Consider the following 23,231-nt stretch of genomic DNA (forward strand, 5'->3'; position numbering starts at 1 on the left):
GCCCCACCCACCTCACAGGGTGACTGTTGTGGGGGAGGAAGATAAAGGAAATTGTGAGCTGCTCTGAGACTCTGAGTGTTGTTGACATCTTTGTAGGGAGCTCAGCAGGGGCTGCGGGGGGTGGGGTCATTGTTTCTTCACTCAGAGCAATCAGTGGAAAAATAGTGCCCCCGCAGCCCCTGCTCAGCTCTTTACAAAGTGGGACAGGGTTGCTGGGCAGGGGGTGTGTTATGCGCCATATCGATGACATCACTTCTGGAGCGGTGGAGGGTTCTGCCATGGGCAGCAAAATCCCTAGTGCCAGGCCTGGGTTCAGGTGGGTAGTTGTGTTGGTCTGAAGTCTGCATCTGTTAAAACATCTTCATTATGTTGTATGCTAATTGCTGCCATCCTCTACCTATCTGTATGGACTGCTGAATTCCATTTAATTGGTCATGAGGAAGAATGTATGCACAGGAGAGTTTATCCCTTGGTCTTAAAAGGTGCCCCTGGACTTGCTTTTCCTTCTCAATGGGGAAAGAGAACAAGGGAGGGCTTGGGGGAGGCAACAGTAGAGAAAAGTCTTGCAGCCATATAGGGCCTGAGGCATTCTGTTTGGTTTCTTAGATCCTATATCAAAACCTAGTCAGCTGATCCCAGACCAAGAGGGGAAACTGCTGTCCAGGATGTACTGTTATGTGGAGGTTGTAGCAGCCAGACCTGTGGCACAGGTGGCAAATTGCTGGGTTGGAACTTGTAAGCATATCTGAATGCCCCCCCCCCCTCCCAGCACCTTACAACTACTGCGCTATGACTCCTTTCAGTTTCTGGATGCTGAAGATTCAGAAAACTGATACATGACCCACATGGTGGTTTAGTTAACATAAACCATGATTAACCATTACAAATCCTATGTATATTGTTTGAAATTAGCATAAGAGCTGTGATAGTATGGTGCTTTGCACCTTAGGTTTGCTTCCTCTGATGGACAATTAAATACTCAAATCACTTATTTAATAGACATTTAATAGACATTCACTTATGTAATGACTATCAGACATTTAGCTATACTTATTGTCGATTTGTGTGGATTGCATTCATAATTGTTAATAACTGTGGTCCTGCCTTGCTCTGGTTCTTAATTCTTTTTCCAGCCCAATTTGCATCATAACCAAAAGCCCTGAAAGAGATTTTTGTGTTGGAATACAGCTACTTCTTTATTTCCTTGTGGGGTATTTGTAACACAAAACTGTAGTTCACAAGATTCCATTTCATATGTTCTGGGATATCTATATTAGCCACAGATGCCAATAACATCTTAATTTCCCAGTTAGCTTTCCACTTTTCCAATAGCTAATTTCATCTGCTAATATTGAATGCACTTCATACTTAAACTCTCCTATGGTTTAAAAGTGATGGGAGTCTTTTGTCATTCTTTATCTTAACATTTCTTTTCCTTCCAGATAAGAATAATATGAATTAATTATCTTGAAAGGCATAGAAAGCAAGACTAACTCTGTGATCTCTCACAATATTTTATCTGTAGGTTTTCTATTTTTGTCTAGTACCTTTAGGATTTTCATTCTTGTGAAAAGAAGTCACCTTGAACTATACTGTTTCTGATGCCGTATCCAAATAAGAATTAATTTTATTCCAAAGACAAGGAGGTTTTGTTGTCATTTTAAAATTCTTTTTCATCTGTGGTAATCCAGAAGATGTTTTTAGAAGACACTAGCATGTATATGAAGGCACATGTAGTTTTTCCTCATTCCTGCCTGCAGCCCCTTTTGACCCCCAGAAAGATCATTATGCAAGAACATAGAGGGAAAGTGTGTATGGAGTGGTAGGATTCATGGCACTATAAAACATTTTAGCAATCCTGTACCACTTCTTGTTTCATATTTGCCTCATAATCTGATCAGTTGTGCACCACCATTTCATAAACCCCCCCTACCTCGCACTTAAAAAAAAAAGGGATTCAAATAACTACCACTGGAATGAATGGAGAAATGAAGCACCGTACTCCAGACTTTTAATTATACTGGCCCCAAACATACTGTGGAATTTCATCTGTTATAATGGTATTACATCATCTGTACAAAAATATTTTTTGCTGTGGAAGTACATAGAGGTCAGTTATATCCCAGATGAAAAATTTGACTACCAGCACACAAGTTTAACTTTTTTATATATTTTACAGTGAGCTTTCATAGTGTGATTCTGTAGGGTTTGTTTTGTTTTGCTTTACTTAACCCCCCCCCCCCATTGTGTTCTGTTAGTTCTTTTTTTTTTTAATCCTATGTGGTTGTAGAGGTCACTTTGACCCCCTCTGCTTAGTTTTCATGGTGGTTACTAAATTGTTGAAACTAAGGTCTCTGTTCCTTGCAAACTGAATTGGGATCATCTTTGGGTCACCTTGTGAATTGTTATCTACTGTTCAATCAAAGTTTGTTTTGTGACTATTCAGATTATATAAATTTGGCAGTAAGAAAACATTTTAGAAAATAAATCAAAAAAGCTGTACTGCATTGTTTGAATGCAGCTGATGGGCATAAGGCTGTGTGAGTTGTTCATAAGTTAATATTTTTATGCTGTTGTGGTTTTAATCATAGCAGTTATAAAATTTACATTCAGTTTGAAAAATAATGTAGATGTTGTGCTCACAAGAGGGAAATGAATTCAACCTGATAGAATTGTTTTGGGGGATTATAGCTCACATGATGGTTCTAAATGCCAGGGCTTTTTTTGTAGCAGGAACTCCTTTGCATATTAGGTCAAACACCCCTGATGAAGCCAATCCTCCTGCAGCTTACAGTAGCGACTGTTCTAAGAGCCCTGTCAGCTCTTGGAGGATTGGCTACATCAGGAGTGTGTGGCCTAATATGCAAAGGAGTTCCTGCTGCAAAAAAAAACCCCTGTAAAGCTTTCTAAAAATGTTAGAACTGTGGTAATGTTCGGGTTTTTTCAACTATGACTGTGAGTGGACTGTATTTCTGTGATTCAGTTTGGTTCGCGGCTGAACCATGAACTGAACCAGTTCATATTGGTTTGGCCAAGTCATTTAACCCCTTTTGCGGTGAGCAGAAAGCAGGGGGTTAAATGGAGCTTTTCAGTGCTCTGCTTTCTGCTTACTTTCAAAAGCAGTGGTGAGCAAAAAGCAGGAGTTTAAATGGCTCATAGCACCACCACAAAATGCATCATGAACTACCATTGCATCAAATTGCATCAAAATTTGTGGAAGTTCATGATGGCTCTTCGGTTCATGATGGCTCTTCGGTTAGTGAACATCGCTTCGTGAGCCATGGACCGGCCAGAATTCATGATGGACTTTTGTGAGCTGGTTTGTTCCCATCCCTAACTATGACTAGTTCTGAGTAGAAGTACATTATCTTATTTGGAGATTAAATTTTGATAGCATATTAGGTACAGAATCCATAGCAGACAAAATAGCTTCTAGAAACTCTACCAGGAATTTATCTTGAATTTATTTTTACTCTTGTGCATTTCTCAGTCAATTCACCAGGGCTCATTCCAGAGAGATTTGTTGGGGATTCTAATAAGTTCTCATTTGTATTAAAAAATCATAATACAATGCATGCTTCCCCTTCAGTTTATACCAAGTTGTCAGAAATGCCAGTGAGTTTGTGCTCTCTTTTCAGCATATTAGGTTATTATGACAACTCTACTGCAGTGTAGTGGTTTATCTTAGATCTGTAACACACACCCCCACTGTTTGCACTTACCGGCTACTATATAATGATCTATTAAGGCAAATAATGCCCTGTGTTTTTACAAGGAGAGTGCCTCCTTTAGACTTTCCCTCCACTAGATTTTTGGACAGAAACCTTCCTTGACATAAGCTGAATGTCTCTTGAAAGGCTAAGTAAATGATATGGTATTACCTTGCATATGTGCTGTGCATGGATTGTATGGATTTAGCAGATATTTCCAAACCCAAGTTACTAAATTTAACTCTTGGATGCACACTGTGACCAAATTTGCATTATCCAGGATTGATTATTATCCAAGATCACATTATCTAGGATCGATTATTGACTTACTGACTAGGCATACCCTCTCTCCCAACTCAAAATGCTCCCTTTTGAATAGAATCCTTTCTTGATGTAAACTGAATGTACCCTGATCTTGATTTATAAGTATACACCCTTAAATAAATCATTTTACTTACATAAATTTGACAAAGCCTGTGCTGTCTGTTCCTTGGGTGAGTGAGAACTTTTATGTTCTGGGCTTTTTGGAGTCAACAGACACTTGTGTCAAGTTTTTTGCTGCTTCCTTACCCTAATAAAAAGGATTTAAAAGGGGGTTCAGCTGTTTCTTCTCAGTCCCTTTTAGTTTGATCTTTGTTTGCAAGTCCTTAATTGGTTCTGAAGAGCAGAAAGCAACATTGAATTAGTCAAGAGATTCAAAAACAAGGTCAGATTCTGGGAGAGTGGAGCACACACATGACTGTATTAAGATCCAGGTTTGGAATATAGTAATCCCTCATATTGTTTTGTGCTCCATTTTTAGAACTCCATAATATCAAATCCTCAATTGGAATAGATCAATACAGCTTCACTAACTGACATCAGTAAAGGAACTGCTGTCCCCCCCCCTTCCCTTCTATTTTTGACAGTATCCATCGTGCAAGCAGATTCCCAAGACATTACACATAATCCTTAGTTGTTTTCCCTCTTTGAATGAAGGAATTGAGAGCCTTGCTCTCTGATGCTTGTGTTTTCTGATTCACTGATTTTTGTACTTTGTTTCTCCTGACCTTTTGCCTTCAAGTGAATTTTTTTTTTCTAATCTCTCCTATGAGAGTATGTAACATTTCCAACTTAATGGCATTCTCCATCCTTCAATCTTGGTGAAATGCCTGGTTTCCCCTTAATGACACAGTGCTCAGTTCTTACCTTTTGACCAGTTGATGTCTTTCCCTTGAGATAGCATAGAGTGGCACTCAGCAGTAGGCAAACTATAGTTATATATTTTGTTCCTTTCCTGTTCTCTTCTCTATGATTCCCTAAAGTCTTTCAGGTGGATCTACATAAGTGTGTCAGTGTGATTTTAGTTTTAAGTTTCTTGATCTTTTCAGTTTAAAGGCAGGCAGGCTCAAATTGGTGAGCTTTTGATTCTGCATTATTGTTCTTATAGTACCTTTTTGCATCTTTGTCCACAGCACAGAATATCTGGTCAAGCCATTCTAAGTGAATATAGCAGCTATTAGAATAAACCATTGTTGCAAAACAAGGCCCGAAATGATGATTAAAAACAAGCCCCCTTTTATATATGTTCCACTGGCCTCATCATACTAACAGGAGTTTTTGTATATATGCAGATGACCTAGGACTGGACCAATGTCACTTATTCTGTTCTTTAGTTTTTCTGTAGTTTTGCTACATTGGTGAACTACATTCATGTACTACACAAGCAATTTATATTAGATAGGGATGGGCACAAAGCAGGAAAGTTGAGATTTGGGGTTTTCATAAACCAGGAACCTCCAACAAACTCCTCCACTGGATGAACTGGTTCATCGGTCATCTAGTTCATCCTGTTCTCAGTGAGCTCCAAAGGCATTTAAATGCCTCTAGGGAAACACCAGCTTAAATGTAATTTTCATTCGAGTTCTTTGGATACTAAAGATGAGACTGATATATTATTGTTTTATTAGTATTTATTTTATTTTATTTTATGTATGTATTTATTTATTAGACTTATATCCTGCCCTCCCCGCCGAAGTAGGGTAACACAGGAAGGACACAACTTTTCTCTTTCTCCACGATTTTTTTTTAAAGATGAAGTCAGAACCTCTCTTTCTTATATACCTAAAGCATCCTTCTATAAATGAGAAATAACATTTGACAGGTGCACCTATATAACTTCATAAATCCAAAGTAGAGTTTGCAGGGGACTAAACCAGGCTGAGGTAATGCTGAAAGGCTAAGATGGCTATTTGTAGTTTTACTGATTTTCATATCTTTATTTGTTCACCTAAGTAAGAGAAAAGAAGATATTGGATTTATATCCCGCCCTCCACTCCAAAAAGTCTCAGAGCGGCTCACAATCTCCTTTACTTTCCTCCCCCACAACAGACGCCCTGTGAGGTGGGTGGGCTGGAGAGGGCTCTCACAGCAGCTGCCCTTTCAAGGACAACCTCTGCCAGAACTATGACTGACCCAAGGCCATTCCAGCAGGTGCAAGTGGAAGAGTGGGGAATCAAACCCGGTTCTCCCAGATAAGAGTCCGCACACTTAACCACTACACCAAACTGGCTCTCTGTAGAAGCTGTAGAACCCTGGGTAAATATGCTGTACTCCTCTTCCTAAAATTCTGTAAAATTTCATTATAGATGTTGACTAAAGCCTAGCTCTCAGAATGAGGAAATGAGGAACCACACCTATTTCTGAGATGTATCTGTGGCAAGAGTGAACTGACATGAGCAAATAATACTTTATACAAAATGTTCATAGAAATTGGTCAAGTTGAGGAAAAGACTGTTAGAACCCTTTCTTCCTGGTACCTAGTATTTTGTCTGAAGGGATTTAAAAAGATATATTTGTAAGGAGCAACAGCTAGAGTGGCACAGCTCAGATACAGGATTGCCTCCTTAACTGATGGTTGTGAGACCTTAGATTGATCTCACTGCTGTAAAGAAGTAAGCAAGTGCAGGAGTGAGCCTTACTATGACAAAGAAGAAAAACAGGGTTTTAAAAATACCATCACATCCCAGAGTAGTGTCTAACATATTAATAAAATCATAACAATAACTTTCCAGAGAACCATAACATATTCTAATAGCAAAGTTGGGATTTTTTAGATACAAATCCAGTGACTGGAGCTGTGAATGTGCAAAATAGATCTTTCTACAAACCTGAAATGGGTCATGGGGTTGCAGAAAAATGGGAAGGAAAGAAAGAGAGAGAGAAAGGAAGAAAGAAAGAAAGAAAGAAAGAAAGAAAGAAAGAAAGAAAGAAAGAAAGAAAGAAAGAAAGAAAGAAAGAAAGAACGAACACTGGGCAACTGTAAAAAATCTTAAAATGATAGGAGTGCCTATAGCTTTAAGCAACAGATTCTGTCAGTGGTTGTTGCTAGGCAGCCACATTATTCCAGGCTGGGTTCTGTCAGTAAAAGCAAGAGCAGGGCCCTTTCTAGGCCTATTTTGGCCTTTGAGGGAGGAGTCATTGCGTCCAGGCCTGGGCCAAGGATTGCCAGCTCCAGGTTGGGAAATTCCTGGGTAATTTCTGGTGGAGTCATTGGAGGTCAGAGTTTGGAGAGGAGAGAGGCCTCAGCTGAATATAATGCCATTAAGTTACTTTTTTCCAGGGGGACAGATCTCTGGAGCTCTGTGTAATTCTGGGATATTTCCAGTTTCTACCTGGAGGCTGGCTACTCTAGGCCCAGATGCATTCAAAGTAGAGTTTGCTGTGGAAAAGCTGACTAGGTGATTTTTGGACCAGTCACATACTTTCAGCCTAACCTTACTTCTTAGGGTCGTTGTGTGGATAAAGAGAAGAAGTGAATTAATAAATCGTAAATAAACTAAACTAATTATGTAAATTGCTTTGGTCCTCACTGTGGAGAAAGGTGGGATATAAATGAAGGAAATAAAGAATAAATATAGCTGAAGATGGGAAGCAGATAAAAGATAGGTTGGTGAATGGCTGAGAAGAAGAGAATGAGGCAGGAAGAGGATATGGGGATTGCCAAGAGGAAGAAAACTAGGAAATTCCTAGAAATTTTTTTGGGGGGGAGCATAGGGAGAAAATAATTTGAGGAAAGAATGCTTGGAGGGATATTATACCATAGACTCCTCCTTCCACAGTGGCCATTTCCTCCAGGGGATCTAGGGCTTCCCACCTCAGGTAGGGGCTGGAGATCACCCAGAATAACAGCTACTCTCCAGATGACTTCCCCTGGAGAAAATGGCTGCTTTGGAGGGTGGATTGCTTCCCTCCCTAAACCTTACCTTCTCATGGCTCTACCTCCAAAACTCCAGGGATTTCCCAACCTTGAACTGGAAACCCTAAGGGGAACCGATCACTGTATGTGAGAGATCTGGCATGATTCCCAGAGATCCCCAGCCCCTACCCAGAGGTTGGCAACTCTAGAAAGAGAGAAGGAAGCAAGAAAGGAGGAGAGGCTGTGGGGGCTTTCAGGAAAGGAAAAGAGGAAATAATGGGGGAGGGGGAAGTGAGATGCCTCCCACAAGTCCTTGCAGGTTCCCACTTGTGCTATAATATTCCACTAAAGCAAATTATCAACCCAGCAGTTCTTGGGGAGGGTCAACCAAAAGAAAGTTGTATCCTTTATTGAAGTCAGTGACCTTAGAAGAACATATCTCTGTTTAGGATGGCTCTACAAGTCTCAGAAAAGCAATTTAGACAGAGTTGCTTCTAAAATGCCCACAGTGTTTATTAAAAGTCCAATTCAGGATGTTGGGTTGTTCCATTATGCAAGTGTGACAGTTATGATGTTATATTGACTTCACTTGGTGTATTTAAACAGCTTGTTTGGAAGGATGAACATAAAGGGATTTATAATCATTTTCGGACAACTTTCACTCTATTCAGCATTGAAAGGTAAATCACTAGTCATTTCTGTGCAAGCACCAGTCATTTCTAACTCTAGAGTGATGTCACATCACAACGTTTTCATGGCAGACTTTTTTATGGGGTGGTTTGCCATTGCCTTGCCTGATCATCTACACTTTACCCCAGCAAGCTGGGTACTGATTTTACTGACCTTAAAAGGATGGAAGGCTGAGTCAACCTTGAGCTGACTACCAGAACCCAGCTTCTGCTGGGATTGAACTCAGTTCGTGAACAGAGCTTGGTTTGCAGCACTGCAGCTTACTATTCTGTGCCATGGGACTCAGCATTGCCTTGCATCAAAACAGTTGTCCAGGACCTTGTTAATTCCTCTTTGACTGTTAGCTTGTGAAACACAATTGATCTCACAATGTGTTTTCAGAAAGGCATGGGAACTGAATCTGTGCATGCTCCAGTAAGGTCTGTTGGAAGCAATCGTGTGCATTTGATTAACATGGGAAATAACTACATATGTCACCTGATCCATATTGCTGCTTCCCACAAATGTTCTGGAATGATGCAAGGTAAAGTCATAAAGATCCCTATTTTGCCTTAAAAATATTTACAAACCCAACATAAGTGTACAGATATGGCAGTGCTGGTTTTTCCATTCTGTTTTTCCATTCTGTCTTAGACAAAAATGTTATGATTCAGAAACTTTGGTGCAAATCATATGAGTTATTTAAATACCCAAAGTAGGAGTGAATTAGTCGCCTTTGAAGAAGCAAATTAGATGTTATGAGCTGCATTTTCAAATCATAGCTGAATTAAAATGGAACTTTAAAAATGTATCCCAGTAGATTGTATGGTTGCACCCATCTATTATGAAATGGTGTAGGTTGTAAAGTTTGTAAAGAGGGAGAGCTTCTTTTATGTTGAGTCTGAAGCATTTATGAGTGTTCTCTCTCTCTCTCTCATTTCTTGCCAACAGACGGAACCCTCTTCACTTCCACCTCATTGCAGATGCCATTGCAAAACAGATCCTGGCGACCCTCTTCCAAACATGGATGGTCCCTGCAGTTCGGATAGACTTCTATGATGCAGATGAGCTGAAGGTAAAGAAAACATGGAATCCTAATTTCTTTGTTCATATTTTTAACTCTATGAACTCTCTGAATGTCTGGATTTTAAGGATGACAAACTGGGGCTTTGTGTCCAAATATGGCCCCTGAGAAGTGCCACTCAACTCACATTTCAAGGTTTGGATGTTAAACACAGCTGTGTCATTTCCTTGTAGTATGTAGTCTGGCCTTAGGAAATCATTCACAATTATAAGGCGGGGGCAATTGCAGTCTGCATGATTACCACATCCCCAACTTTTTTTTCCAGCTGGGTCACTCAAGTTTTTTTTTAACTTCCGCTGCACTTGCATAATAAAATACTACAGGTTATACGGTCAGTATTCATCCCAGATCCTTGAAGTCAAGATTTGAAGACATTCTGCACACTTTTTTCATCTTGAATAATATTAGATGTCTTCTAGGAAAGTTGTTTGTACCTTTACAGTTTTCACTCAAATGATCAGGTGGATTACCTGTACAATCTCTCTCTTCCATAACAAAAGTGTTATATGTGAAAGGACATGTGTCAGTGGGTCAGGCACTAGTTGACTGATCAATTTTTCAGATGTCCATAATGGTGAACTCAAGAATTCAGCTTCCTGAGCCTTCTGAAAATTGAGACAGCTGCTCAAGCAAAATGTGGGTCTGGTTCATAATGGGCTTGCTGCTGCTCACCTTTCCTCAAAACTTACCTGTGTGAAAAAGAGCAAAATTTTAACAGTAGAAGAGATCTTTTAGGGCCTTGGAGTTCATATATAGCATTTGTTCATATCAAGGAATTTGTAAAATGGAGTTTCCAATGCTTCTTTGCTCATGGGATTAAACTGTGAGGCACTGGGAACTGCTAGGTGGCTCCTGGTGCTCTGTGCAAATCTTCAGGCCTTAATGATGAGGTCTTTTGCCACTTCTCTAAGCATTCTGTACCAGTCATCCCTACTACCATATTTCTGAAAGGTTAATTTGGAGGGGAGGATGATGGGAACTGGTGGTAAACACCAGTATTACAAACATGTAGACGGTTTCTGAAGAAATAGTTATTCTGAGAGTTCTTCCAAAAAAAGTTGGCACAATCAAGCTAATTATAAATTAAGCTGGAGGTGTGGTGAGCTTAGGGCTGGTGCGTGGGAGTAGACAGGGTGGGCGGTGGCCTGGGTTGCTACCCTGCCTGGGGGTGCCACCAGGCATCCCCATACCCACGCAGAGTGCTCCTCTGCCCTTGCCTTGAAGGCAGGATCAGAGGAGTGCTTTCTCCCTGCAGTAAGCTCAGCACACTGTTTTAGCAGCGCCGGTTGCTTTTGGGTTGAAACCAACCGGCACCACTACAACAGTGCACTGAGCTTACTGCAGGGGGAAAGCAGCATCGCGGCAGCACTGTTGTGCAGCACCCATTGCAACATAGCAACAGTGATCCATGCGACGGTCACCTCAAGATTGGACTACTGTAATGCCCTCTATATGGGGCTGCCTCTGTGCCGAACCCGGAGGCTGCAGCTAGTGCAGAACGCGGCAGCTAGGCTGTTATTAGGGCTCCCAAAGTGGGAGCACATACAGCCAGGGCTGCGTGGGCTGCACTGGCTGCCAGTTACATACCGGGTTCGCTACAAGGTGCTGGTTATTACCTTTAAAGCCCTATATGGTCGAGGACCTGCCTACCTGAGGGACCGTCTTTCCCCATACGAGCCCCAGAGAGCACTGAGGTCAGCGGGGAAGAACAAGCTGGCTATCCCCGGGCCAAAGAAGGCGAAACTGCAGAACACCCACACACGGGCCTTCTCTATGGTAGCTCCACACCTATGGAACCAGCTCCCGGAAGAGGTGCGGGCCCTGCGGAGCCTCGACCAATTCCGCAGGGCCTGCAAGACCACCCTTTTCAGGATGGCCTTTGTGGACTGCTGATTGAAGGATTGATGGATTGATGGGTTCGTCTAAGTGACTCTCACCTAAGTGACTCTCGCCATCATGCTAACCGACAGAATAGCACCAGAAATGCCTATTGTTATTGCCAATTTATGTTAACTGTAAATTAGAATGGTTTTAAGACTAATGTTGATTTTAAGTTTTGTATAAATTACTGTATGGACATGTTGTTAGCCGCCCTGAGCCTGCCTCGGCGGGGAGGGTGGAATATAAATAAAATTTTATTATTATTATTATTATTGTTGTTGTTGTTGTTGTTGTTGTTCTCTTGTCCCTGTCGCCTTGCACGATTATGTCACTTTTGGTGATGTCATCATGCCGTGCGCACGCAAAGCGTGTGCACAATATGAGCTCCATAGAGGGAGTTTGGGGGGGGGGGGCGGGTAGCACAGCGGAGGGGACTGCCTCGAGTGGCAGAACACCCAGCCCTGGGCCTGGGTGAGCTATCATTTAACATGTCTAAAATGTAGGAGATATTCCGTGTAATGATATGTCTGATAAATGTGCAGAAGACTTAGCACCTACTAAACTATGCTGTTAAATATAGCAGTACTTCTTTTCATTGAGTTCTTTCCTTTAGCAGTTGGTGAACACAAGAAACACTATTTCCAACAATTCAACAATTATTACTTATAAGTAATTTTTATTTATTTTGAATATGTTTGAAATAAGTATTTCAAAAATGTTTGCTTTAGATGTAAGTCTTGAATTAGATTGTGGCAATTTATCAATGGGTTGAAGTGCAGAGTGAATGTCATCCAAAGAAACTGATGAAAATATTTAAAAACTTGGCATCTGGAGGCTGTAGTGGTAATTTGTATGGCATATCAAATCAGTGCCATGCTAAACTTGATTAAAATCCTGTAAAAAGGTAGAAACAAAATTTAGCAAATTGCTGTACTAATTAAGGAAATTCCAAACCTCTCTACACTCTAAGAGGAAGAGAAAACAGAGTATAATTAGAAGAAATGGCAAAGGGGAAAGATTACCTGTCAGAAAAATAATGTCATTGAACAGAAATGACTGTAGTATCGCTTGTGTGTTAAGAAGCAGACAAATATTAGGCTGGGTGCATTGCCAAGACCAGATTTTGAAGAAAATTGAGAATTCATGTATAAGCTTGTACACTGTCATTTACAGCATGGAATATGTACACCGATGATGTTTTAATTAAGACTTCTCCTTGAGAGTCTGATGGCATCATTTGCTCCCAACTAAAAAAAAAGAGAGAATGTTTTCTTGGTTTAAGAAATTCCCTTTCACCTCTGCCTATTATGACTGCTCTCATACCCTAAGATGCTGTGTATATAAGAGAAATATAGCATACATTTTAAAATATTTATTTAAATTCTGTCCAAACTGTTTACTAGTAGACAGTGAATGGCATACAGAACAAGAATTGTTCTGATACAGCACCTGTTATTTTGAACAAGCCAGTGTTAAAAAGTTGGATGAGAGTTTCATTTCCACACAGGGTTTTTTTAAGTACTTTTGTTTTATTTTTGTGTGTATGTGCTTGTGTGCCTGGAAGTCATGGTGGCTTCTGGCAACCCCAGGAGAGCCAGTTTGGTGTAGTGGTTAAGTGTGCGGACTCTTATCTGGGAGAACCGGGTTTAATTCCCCACTCCTCCACTTGCACCTGCTAGCATGGCCTTGGGTCAGCCATAGCTCTGGCAGAGGTTGTCCTTGAAAGGGCAGCTGCTGTGAGAGCTCTCTCAGCCCCACCCACCTCACAGGGTGTCTGTTGTGGGGGAGGAAGGTAAAGAAGATTGTGAGCCGCTCTGAGACTCTTCGGAGTGGAGGGCGGGATATAAATCCAATATCTTCATCTTCTTCATCTTGGTGGGGCTAGGACATTTCAGAGAGGTGTCTTGAAATCTCTGAGTCCTGATCTCAGTATTCCTTGGAGGTGTCACTTGCCAGGGTCAGCCCTGCTTAGCTTCTGAGATCTGACAAGATTGGACTCACCTGGGCTATCCAGGTCAGGGCACCACAGAGTTTTTAAAATCATAAGCAACATAAGGAGAAACAAGAGTGATGAAGGGAGGGACAAATGAAGAGTGATGTTTCTGAGTCAGGGCAAGATGTGTTACCAGTCATTGGTCTGCTCTAAGACAGAGGAGCCCAGCTAGGGCAGCCATTTATAGCCTCTTGATACATTCAAAGTGATCTTTTGCACAGAGCACCTTAGTTATCCCTTCAGAGAATGTAATGTGTGGTCCAGGCAATCCAAGGAAAGAGGTGCAACTACCGTGAAGATGATCCTTTGATAACAGGGATTACAAAACTTCCAGCCATGACTGAGGAAATACAGAGATGCTACAGCTGTGTTGACAGAAGGCTTAGCCTTGCTGTGCAAATGTGACCTCAATGATAGTGGCGTCCTCCAATGGAACATTTTTCAATGTCTGAACTAGTCTTAAATTAGAGTGCAAAACAGAGCACCCTATTATAGTAGATTTCAAGTTGTTCAAAGCCTTCAGAGGGGATAAATAATCCAAGTCCCTACTGGAATACATAATAGTCAAGCACTCTCTACCTCTAGCAGTAATAGAACCACTGTGCCCTTGTAGGGGAGCTTCTCCAGGAAGCAGTGCCATTAAAACAACTGTGCATCATACAGCATCTAACAGAAAAGAGAAATTCAGGAGTCTCTAGCATTATTGTTGAGGCTTGCAAACTGAAGATATGTGTTTTGCACAGCAGTAATTATGTTTTGAAGACAGTAAATTAAAATCACACTGTGGATTTATTTCTGCATATTTACATTTCAGTCAGTTTCAGAAGTATTGTACAGACAGTATATTGTTAGGTGCTTGAATTCTTGACAATGCATATAGTATTGCTGTCTTCTGCTTCATGCTGAGTTCATTAGAATATTAGTGCATGTGAAGCTTGTGTGCGCTGGGAAATAGTACTCTGAAAGTACACTATAAGGCCAGGCTGTACTTTATTCAAACATTCACAGTGTGAATGGTGAGATTCCCAGGCAGTTTAGTGGATGAGTGGCTCAGAACAGTGAGGCAAGAGATAAGCAGAATTCCAAGACGACAAAACTGAATTTCTCTCCACGGCCTTCAGCTTCCATTTGCTTTGAGTAGATTCAGTAACAAAGACTGCAAGTACAGACATGGAGGTCGGAGATTGAGGGGCTAATGGGAGGATGTTGTACCTCTGAATGCTTTCTTGAAATTGTCTTCTTTCATAAAGCTGCAGTTCAGATAACTGTGGCCCTGACCAAACAAAGGCTCTGATGCTGCACTAGCTGGACAGAGTTGTGTCCAGTTGGAAGACTGAAAAGGATGGTTCCTCTGGCCCATCACAGGGAAAAAAGAGACACTTAGATACAGGAGGCTACCAGCCTTCTGAAATGGGGGAAGAATCTGAGGACTTCCTCTAAGGAAGAATGAGAACTTTCTGAGGAATAGTTGGAAGTAATTCAGGCACCTCAAAACAGACTGTTCCCTCCTGGTATTTTTTCACGTCTCTTCCCAAAGATTATTAGAGCCTTGGAACTGAATTATAACCCTAAAGTCAAAAGAGGAAGAGGAAGTGGATTTCCCAGTGGGGTCAGAGAAAACTATCCCCAAGGTTAGATCCAAACCACAACTGGTACCACTGCCAGCAGGGTTTTTCTCAGTTATGAAGACTGAATGGAAACACCCAGCTGATTCATTCAAGGCGATTCATTCAATTTTCTCTTAAGTTTTATACTCTCATTCCAGAAGCTATGAAAAGGCTCAGACTGCTTAGAGTAGATGATCCCATTAACAGCTTTGCTTCCTCTTCCCTCCTACCATTGGATGTGGATGGCACACCTAAGGACCCCACGGATAAAAGAATCGAACAAGTCCTGTGAAGGGATTTCGAGGCATCAGCCAACTCTCTACAAGCCTCGATGTCAGCATCCTTGGCGGTCAGAGCAGTCTGCATGGCCTCATGCAGTTTAAAGCTACTGACCTTTAAGATCATCTTCTTGGTTGGGATTACTTTGGCACGTAGGGTGTCTGAGATAAATGCCTTATCCATACATAAAGACTTCTGTGTTTTTCACTAAGATAAGGTGGTGTTACGCCCTGATCCAGCCTTTTGCCGAAAATGAACTCCTCTTTTCATAGGTCACAGGAAATTGTTCTCCCTTCCTTTTTCCCTAACCTGAAACACGAGAAGGAAAAGCTATGGCATTGTCTGGACGTCCGCAGAGCCTTAAGCTTCTATCTGGATAGAACTAAGTCCATAAGGTCTGAAGAGTACTGTTACATGGTAGATTTCTAGTTGCTGAGTTGTTGTTGGTTATACCAAAGAGTTATTGGTTACGACCTTGCTAAATAAAGGAAGTTAAAGGAAAGTGGCTGTGCTTCCTTGTTTTCTTGTCTGAGAGGGAGGAAGATGTGCTGCATTTTCTTCCCCATGTATAAGTTTTACAGGTCTTTCAATGGAGTCGGTAGGCTTGAAGATGAACTGAATGTTAAGGGGAACAGCAGCTCCCCTCCTGGACTAAAGGTTTTGCTGGCCCTGCCTACGGAGAGGAGGAGCTAGATCCCAGTAGTCAGGACTGACCCACTCTGGGACCACCGAGAAGGAAGACTTCACAGTAAGTGAACAGAATCTTCTGTTCTCTTCTCCTTTCATATTCTAAGGAAGATCTTAGAATCTGATCTTAGGCTCAAGCTGGATCATTATAAAGTGTTAAAGAAGAGGGGAAAGGAAGGCAAATCTTAGGGAGCAGATATGCATTTCCTTGGCTACTTTAACATCTGGTGTCATCTTTGCTCTAGAGACACCATCTTCACTTTATTCAGCTTCTCCACCTTTAGTTGTTCTGTTGGTTTATTCCAGTATTTTAGAGGTTCTAGTTGAGCTGAATGCTAGTACTGAAAACTGTCATTGGGGTTAATGCTACACATGTGTGCATTCACATTCAGTTGATGGGGAGAAGTAACTTCTTCCCTCTCTCTCCCCCAAAATGGATTTGGCTATCGTTAACAGACTCTCTTTTGCACTATGAAGATCTACATATTCATAATGAATAGCTCCACATCAGCTTTTTTTGCCCTCTTAACTTCATGTAGTACAATAATTTGAAAGAAAAGGTAGGGGAGAAATTCTTCCACTAAGGATCTTGTATGAATAAACAGCAGTTATACAGACCAGAAGATCATGAGACAATTTCTTGTTCAAATGAAAACAAAGTATGGGTTTATCTTCCACTCTGTCGCTAGCCAGCATAATTTGTAGGGCCAGCACTGTCTTTTACGTTTATAAATTCTGGCTCCCGATTTGCTGTTTAAAGCTACTGCTGTTCCCTGTTTTTTGTTCTTTGGTTTTAATTTCTGGAAGTGTAAAGTGAGAGTTTCCCTCTGACATCGTGCAATGTGACTTTGTTTGATTAAATGGTCAGGATTCCATCAGCAGTGATTTTGCATGGATTGCAACCCACTTTATATTGTGAAATTATGCTGAAAATCATCTGTACCTGAACATGTTTGGCCAAGTCTGTTTGGTTAATTGTATTCTTAACTTATGGCTGGTGTCTTTTCTGAAACTGTTGTCAGTACAGAACAGGTCAAGGAGGCTTTCCATAAAACAGTATTTTTCTCTGAAGTATATATTTATATACTCTTACAAAGCCCATTAGCTCCTGAGCTCGTTTCTCAGTGTGACTTTGTTTTCCCATGTCCTTATATATAAGAAATTCTGCATCTAGACAAGTTCTGCAGTTATCCCTTGTACCTGGTTTCCTTGACAACTATTCATATAAATAGTCAAGATTTGTTATGGGGTAATATCAATATAATCACAGTCTCTGAATCATCTGAGCAGGGATTAAGGAGAGGAATATGATTCAAGGTTACAGTTATGGGTTTTAAAATTAAAGCAAGCACTTTTGCTAATGTTTACTAGGCATAAGTGAAGGCCCTTCATTGTCAGTTGTAACACTCAAAAAGCCAGAATGGCTTTTATCTTAAGAGCAATACAATTATACCTTTCCAGGTTGGGGTGTCTCTCTAATTGGAGGTTCTCTTCAATTGGAGTTTTTAGCACTTGTAAAAATGTATACATTTAACACCTTTTAACTGGGGTTTGATTATGAGACCTCCTGGTCCATAATAGAAGAAAGGTGGTGTATACGCTGCTATAAAAATGCAGTAAAATAATCTCGACCAGATACTACCATATTCCTCCCCTGTTGTATCTAAGAAGAAAACATGCTTTTTTAGGACTAAGAACTGCTTGATGTTCCAAAATATGCTTTGATTTCTGATGCTGTTATATGGTTGACACAAGTGTTGATTGAAAAATGGAAAGAATACCACTATACACGTTAACCTTGATTTAGGTTATGACCAAATGTAAAAATGAAGAGGTGTGGGTTTGTTTTCTTTTTAGTAGCTGAAATGGAGTCAGAGAATAAAGTTTCCATATAAATGTTTTAAAAGTGCTATGGTAAGGAAAATCGGTGTTCCCCTTATGTATTAATTGCATATGGAAAAGTTCAACATTCTCTGTCAATGTAAGCGTTCATATTTTATTGTGATCTCTTTTCTATTCAGGAAGTGTGCTTCAGTTCTTAGATGGTTTATATTTTAGCAGAATAAATTGATAGTCCATAGAAACCAGACAATTCTTCCCTCCAATTTAGCAGTAGTTTTATAATCAAGCCTTTTACTTTAACGTTGCTAACTTTTGCATCATATACCACAGTTACAATTTTATTAAAAAAAAATAATGAAAGCAAAACTGCTACAATTGGGTCTAGAAATCATCATGGCTGATTATGAAATCTAGGTTTCTTTAGCAAAATATGGAAATTTGTTTCAAAATTAAAAGAATTCCCATTTCTTAGTTGTCTGCTTTTTTTTTTTTTTTGCATAATCCGGAACATCCTTAGTTTTATGCTTGTGACTTTTTTCACTTTTCCTAAAATGCAACTCTGGAACATCCACTGAAGTGATATTCGGGACACATAAAAGGAAGCATTTATTCACACAGCACACAATCTATTTATGGAAATCACTGGATGGGATCACACTGGGAATTTGATGCGGCACTATCCCAGCTTTGACAAAGCTGATGCCCTTTGATGTGTGCTATGGCAATCCCACAGCCCCCACCCTGCTGCCAGGAGAGGCACGGGCTGCACACATGCAAGAGGACAATTCAGACAGGTGCATCAGGAGCCCTGGCCATTCAGATAGCCAGGAAATGCACCCTGCATGCATTTTAGAGCAACGTAAGCAATTTAAGACTCCAAAAAATTACAAACTGTAGCCATGCCTCTTCACATAGCTTGCAAAGTTTTGTAAAATATCGCTGGGGATTCCCTTTCAAATTAATTATACAAAGAAACAGTAAAACTTATGTTGCTACCTCATTAAAAGGGGTTCAGAAAGTTTTGAAAGAGCTACAGCTGGAACTTCCAAGTGAGAGTAACGTTACAGATAAGGACTCAGAAGAAGAAGGAGGAGGAGGAGGAGGTGAAAGGGAAAATGACCTAAGCGAACGGCAGATACAGTGAAAGAGAATGAGGGGAAGGGGAAAAAAACAGATAGGACAAAGAGCTAGAACTTCAAACTGTCCCAAACTTCCAAAATTAGCAAAATTTAAATTATGATGAAAATGTAAGGGTGAATGGTTAACTTTAATTTAAGGGGCAAGCAGAATTAAATGAAAAGATTTAAAATATTCAGCTTTATTGAAGGAAACTATAAAATGCTATTAATAATTTAGAGTAAGAGAGGGGTTATGGTGTGGATGTAGGAGAGAGAAGGTGGGAAAGGATGAGTCACCTAAAGATGCCACAGCATGGCATAGATGAAAATAATCTAGGCCATCTCACTTCAGAATTGGGGGATTTTGGATATGACATCTATTCCGTTCAAAATTGCTTTACATATTTGGATGGAGGACTCAAAGCAAGATAGATGAAAATTTGCAGTAAGTATAGAGATATAAATATAGCAGTTGAATATGTCTATAAAAGGAAATGTTAAAAAACTATACATTTAATGTGATCCTATTAAACAAAGGTGAGTAGCAAATTAAATAAGAGAATCAAATCCAGATGTTATAATGCTTCAGGAGATGCACCGTTATAAAAAAGATCAATTACTGTAATATGGATATCGTGGACAACATTATACAGCACCAAGGAATAGTAAATCAAGAGGGGTAGCAATAATTTTTAAAGAGCATTCCCATTTTTTTAAAAAAAGAGATTCGCAAGGCTGTTACATCTTTGTAAAAGGCCAATATACAAATAAAACATTTGCATCTATTTGTGCACTGAATAAGAAGCAATTTTTTGAGGAATACATTTAAAATTGGATAAATTTTAAGAGGGGAAAGTTAGAATTGAGGATGACCTAAATTGAGCTCACATAAATTACCTAGATAAAAAAGGGAAGAAAAATATAAAGAAAATAGGGGAAAATAAACACAAAAAAATTACAGGAATTTAATTTTATAGATACCTGGAGAGTAGATAATCCACAGAAAATGGGTGTTACATATTAGTCACATAGACATGATACATATTCTAGAATAAAATATTTGTGGTCTCTGTGCTTCACACTGGTGGAACATAGCATGCCTGCAACAATCCCCATTGGTACTTTGAGAGCCAGTTTGGTGTAGTGGTTAAGTGTGCAGACTCTTATCTAGGAGAACCAGGTTTGATTCCCCATTCCTCCACTTGCAGCTGCTGGAATGGCTTTGGGTCAGCCATAGCTATTGCAGAGCTGTCATTGAAAGGACAGATTCTGGGAGAGCTCTCTCAGCCCCACCTACCTCACAGGGTGTCTGTTGCATCTGGATGGGAGAAGGTAAAGGAGATTGTAAGCTGCTCTGAGACTCGATTCAGAGTGTAGGGTGAGGTATAAATCCAATATTATTATAATCATCATCTTCTTCAAAGCCTATAGAGAAGGATTTTCACGCCCTTCCCAACTGCCATGCGCAGGGGCTCCACCATGCATGTTCATTAGGATGGGCATGAGGATCCCACTAGTTCCTTTCTGACCACTGCACCGATATGATCGTCCTCCTTCTTGTCAGAACTTATCTCAACTGGACTTCTATTGGACTTTGTTGTTTTTCTTCCACCCACTGAAGAATATTTTTCACTCTCTTCTGGTTCAAACATCCTGCAGAGAGAGACATAGGTAGTCAGTGACTTATTTTTCCTTTCTCACCCCCCATTTTCTTAGGGGGAGATCCCGGGCAAACTCCATTCCCTGCCTTTAACTCCTCCAACACCTCCCCCCATTGCATGGAAAAATGTTGGGGGTGTTTAAAATGGTGCAGGAAGTGTAGTAGTAAAATCCCTTTACTGGATAGCCACACACCTTCTCTGTCTTGGGGAATCCCACTGTCTGGAGTCTTGTATTCACTGTATGAAATTCTCCAAACAAATGTGCAAGAATTGGGCTGCTAGGCTTCGAACAGCCCTTCTAGAAGCAATGCTCACTGCTCCCAAAGCTCTGTCTGACACCAACCAGTTGGTGCAGAAACGGTGCACCCCAGCCTCCAATTCAGATACCTTCACTTCTGCCAAAAAACAAGAGGGTTCAGGAGGGGTGGGAGTTTCTTAAAAGCGAAATACAGAAAGCACAATCACAGACGATGAGAAGAAAAAACGGAAAAAAGCCTAAAGAAGCCGAGTTGGCTCCATAAACAGCTCTCTAAAGACTTGAGAAATAAAAAAGACTCCTTTAGGAATTGGAAGGAGGGCCTTATAACCAAGGATGAATATAAACAAATCACCAGTGCTTGTAGAGAAAAAGTTAGGAAAGCTAAAATTCAGCATGAGCTTAGGCTGGCCAAAGATGCTAAAAATAACAATAAAGGGTTCTAGAGTAAGAAAAAGAGCAAGGACATGGTAGGCCCATTGCGAGGGCAAGGAAGTGAAATTGTAACAGGTAATGAAGAGAGGGCAGAACTGCTGAATTCCTACTTTTCCTCAGTCTTCTCTTCTGAGGGAAATGGTGCTCAACATGGCAAAAACAGAACATATAAGGAAGGTATGAAGTTCCAACATAGGATCAGCATAGGGGTAGTACATAAACACCTAGTTTCTTTAAATGAAACTAAGTCCTCAGGGCCAGATGAATTGCATCCAAGGGTTCTAAAAGAAGAAGAAGATATTGGATTTATATCCCGCCCTCCACTCTGAAGAGTCTAAGAGCGGCTCACAATCTCCTTTACTTTCCTCCCCCACAACAAACACCCTGTGAGGTGGGTGGGGCTGGAGAGGGCTCTCAGCTTGCAGATGTAATTTCTGAGCCTCTGGGTATTATTTTGGAGAATTCTTGGAGAATAGGAGAGGTACCAGAAGATTGGAGGCGTGTGAATGTTGTCCCCATCTTCAAGAAGGGGAAAAAAGACAATCCAGGTAACCACCGACCCATCAGGTTGATGTCTATACCTGGAAAATTTTTTAGAACAAATCATCAGTCAGTCAGTCCTGGAACATTTAGAAAGATTACCAAGAGCCAGCATGGGTTTCTCAAGAACAAGTCATGTCAGACTAACCTGATCTCTTTTTTTGAGAAAGTGACTACCTTGCTGGATCAGGGGAATGTTGTAGATGTCATTTATCTTGATTTCAGAAAGGCTTTTGATAAGGTTCCACATACTATTCTTGTTGACAAGTTGGTAAAATGTGGTTTGGATCCTATTACCATTAGGTGGATCTGTAACTGGCTGACAGATCGCACCCAAAGAGTGCTTGTGAATGGTTCCTCATCCTCTTGGAGAGGAGTGACAAGTGGGGTGCCTCAAGGATTTGTCCTGGGACAGTTTTGTTCAACATCTTTATCAATGATTTGGATGAAGGAATAGAGGGAATGCTTATTAAATTTGCCAATGATACTAAATTGGGAGGGGTTGCAAATACAGTAGAAGACAGAAACAGGATACAGGATGATCTTGACAGGCTGGAAAACTGGGCGAAAATCAATAAAATGAATTTTAATAGGAATAAATGTAAAGTTCTTCATTTAGGTAGGAAAAATGGTTATAGAATGGGGGAGATTTGTCTTAGCAGTAGTATGTGCGAAAAGGGTCTAGGGGTCTTAGTGGATCATATGCTGAACATGAGTCCACAATGTGATGCAGTGGCTAAAAAGGCAAATGCAATTTTGGGCTGTATCAACAGAAGTATAGTGCCCAGATTACGTGATGTGATGATATTGCTTTACTCTGTTCTGGTAAGACCTCACCTGGAGTATTGTGTTCAGTTTTGGGCACCACATTTTAAGAAGGATATAGACAACCTGGAATGGGTCCAGCGTAGGGTGACGAAGATGGTGAGGATTCTGGAGACCAAGTCCTATGAGAAAAGGTTGAAGGAACTGGGGATGTTTAGGCGGCTGAGAGGTGATATGATCACTATCTTCAAGTACTTGAAGGACTGTCATCTAGAGGATCGTGTGGAATTGTTTTCTGTGGCCCCGGAAGGTAGGACCAGAACCAATGTGTTGAAATTAAATCAAAAGAGTTTCCGTCTCAACATTGGAAGAACTTCCTGAGAGAGCGATTCCTCAGTGAAACAGGCTTCTTCGGGAGGTGGTGGGCTCTCCTTCCTTGGAGGTTTTTAAGCAGAGGCTAGTTGGCCATCTGACAGCAATAAAGATCCTGTGAATTTGGGGTAGGTATTTGTGGGTTTCCTGCATTG

The 23,231-nt window shown here is 40.6% G+C and overlaps 1 protein-coding gene across 1 annotated transcript in view; it reads left to right on the top strand.

Moving 5' to 3' along the window:
- Positions 1-23,231, top strand: part of LARGE1 (LARGE xylosyl- and glucuronyltransferase 1) — a 515,590-nt gene that overhangs the window by 250,781 nt on the left and 241,578 nt on the right. Inside the window, exon 5 of the mRNA XM_060245549.1 lies at positions 9,508-9,631. Coding sequence (XP_060101532.1) covers positions 9,508-9,631 — 124 coding nt within the window. The remainder of the gene's footprint in view (positions 1-9,507; positions 9,632-23,231) is intronic.

This window comes from Heteronotia binoei, chromosome 8, assembly GCF_032191835.1.
Source record: "Heteronotia binoei isolate CCM8104 ecotype False Entrance Well chromosome 8, APGP_CSIRO_Hbin_v1, whole genome shotgun sequence".
Lineage (NCBI taxonomy): Eukaryota > Metazoa > Chordata > Lepidosauria > Squamata > Gekkonidae > Heteronotia > Heteronotia binoei.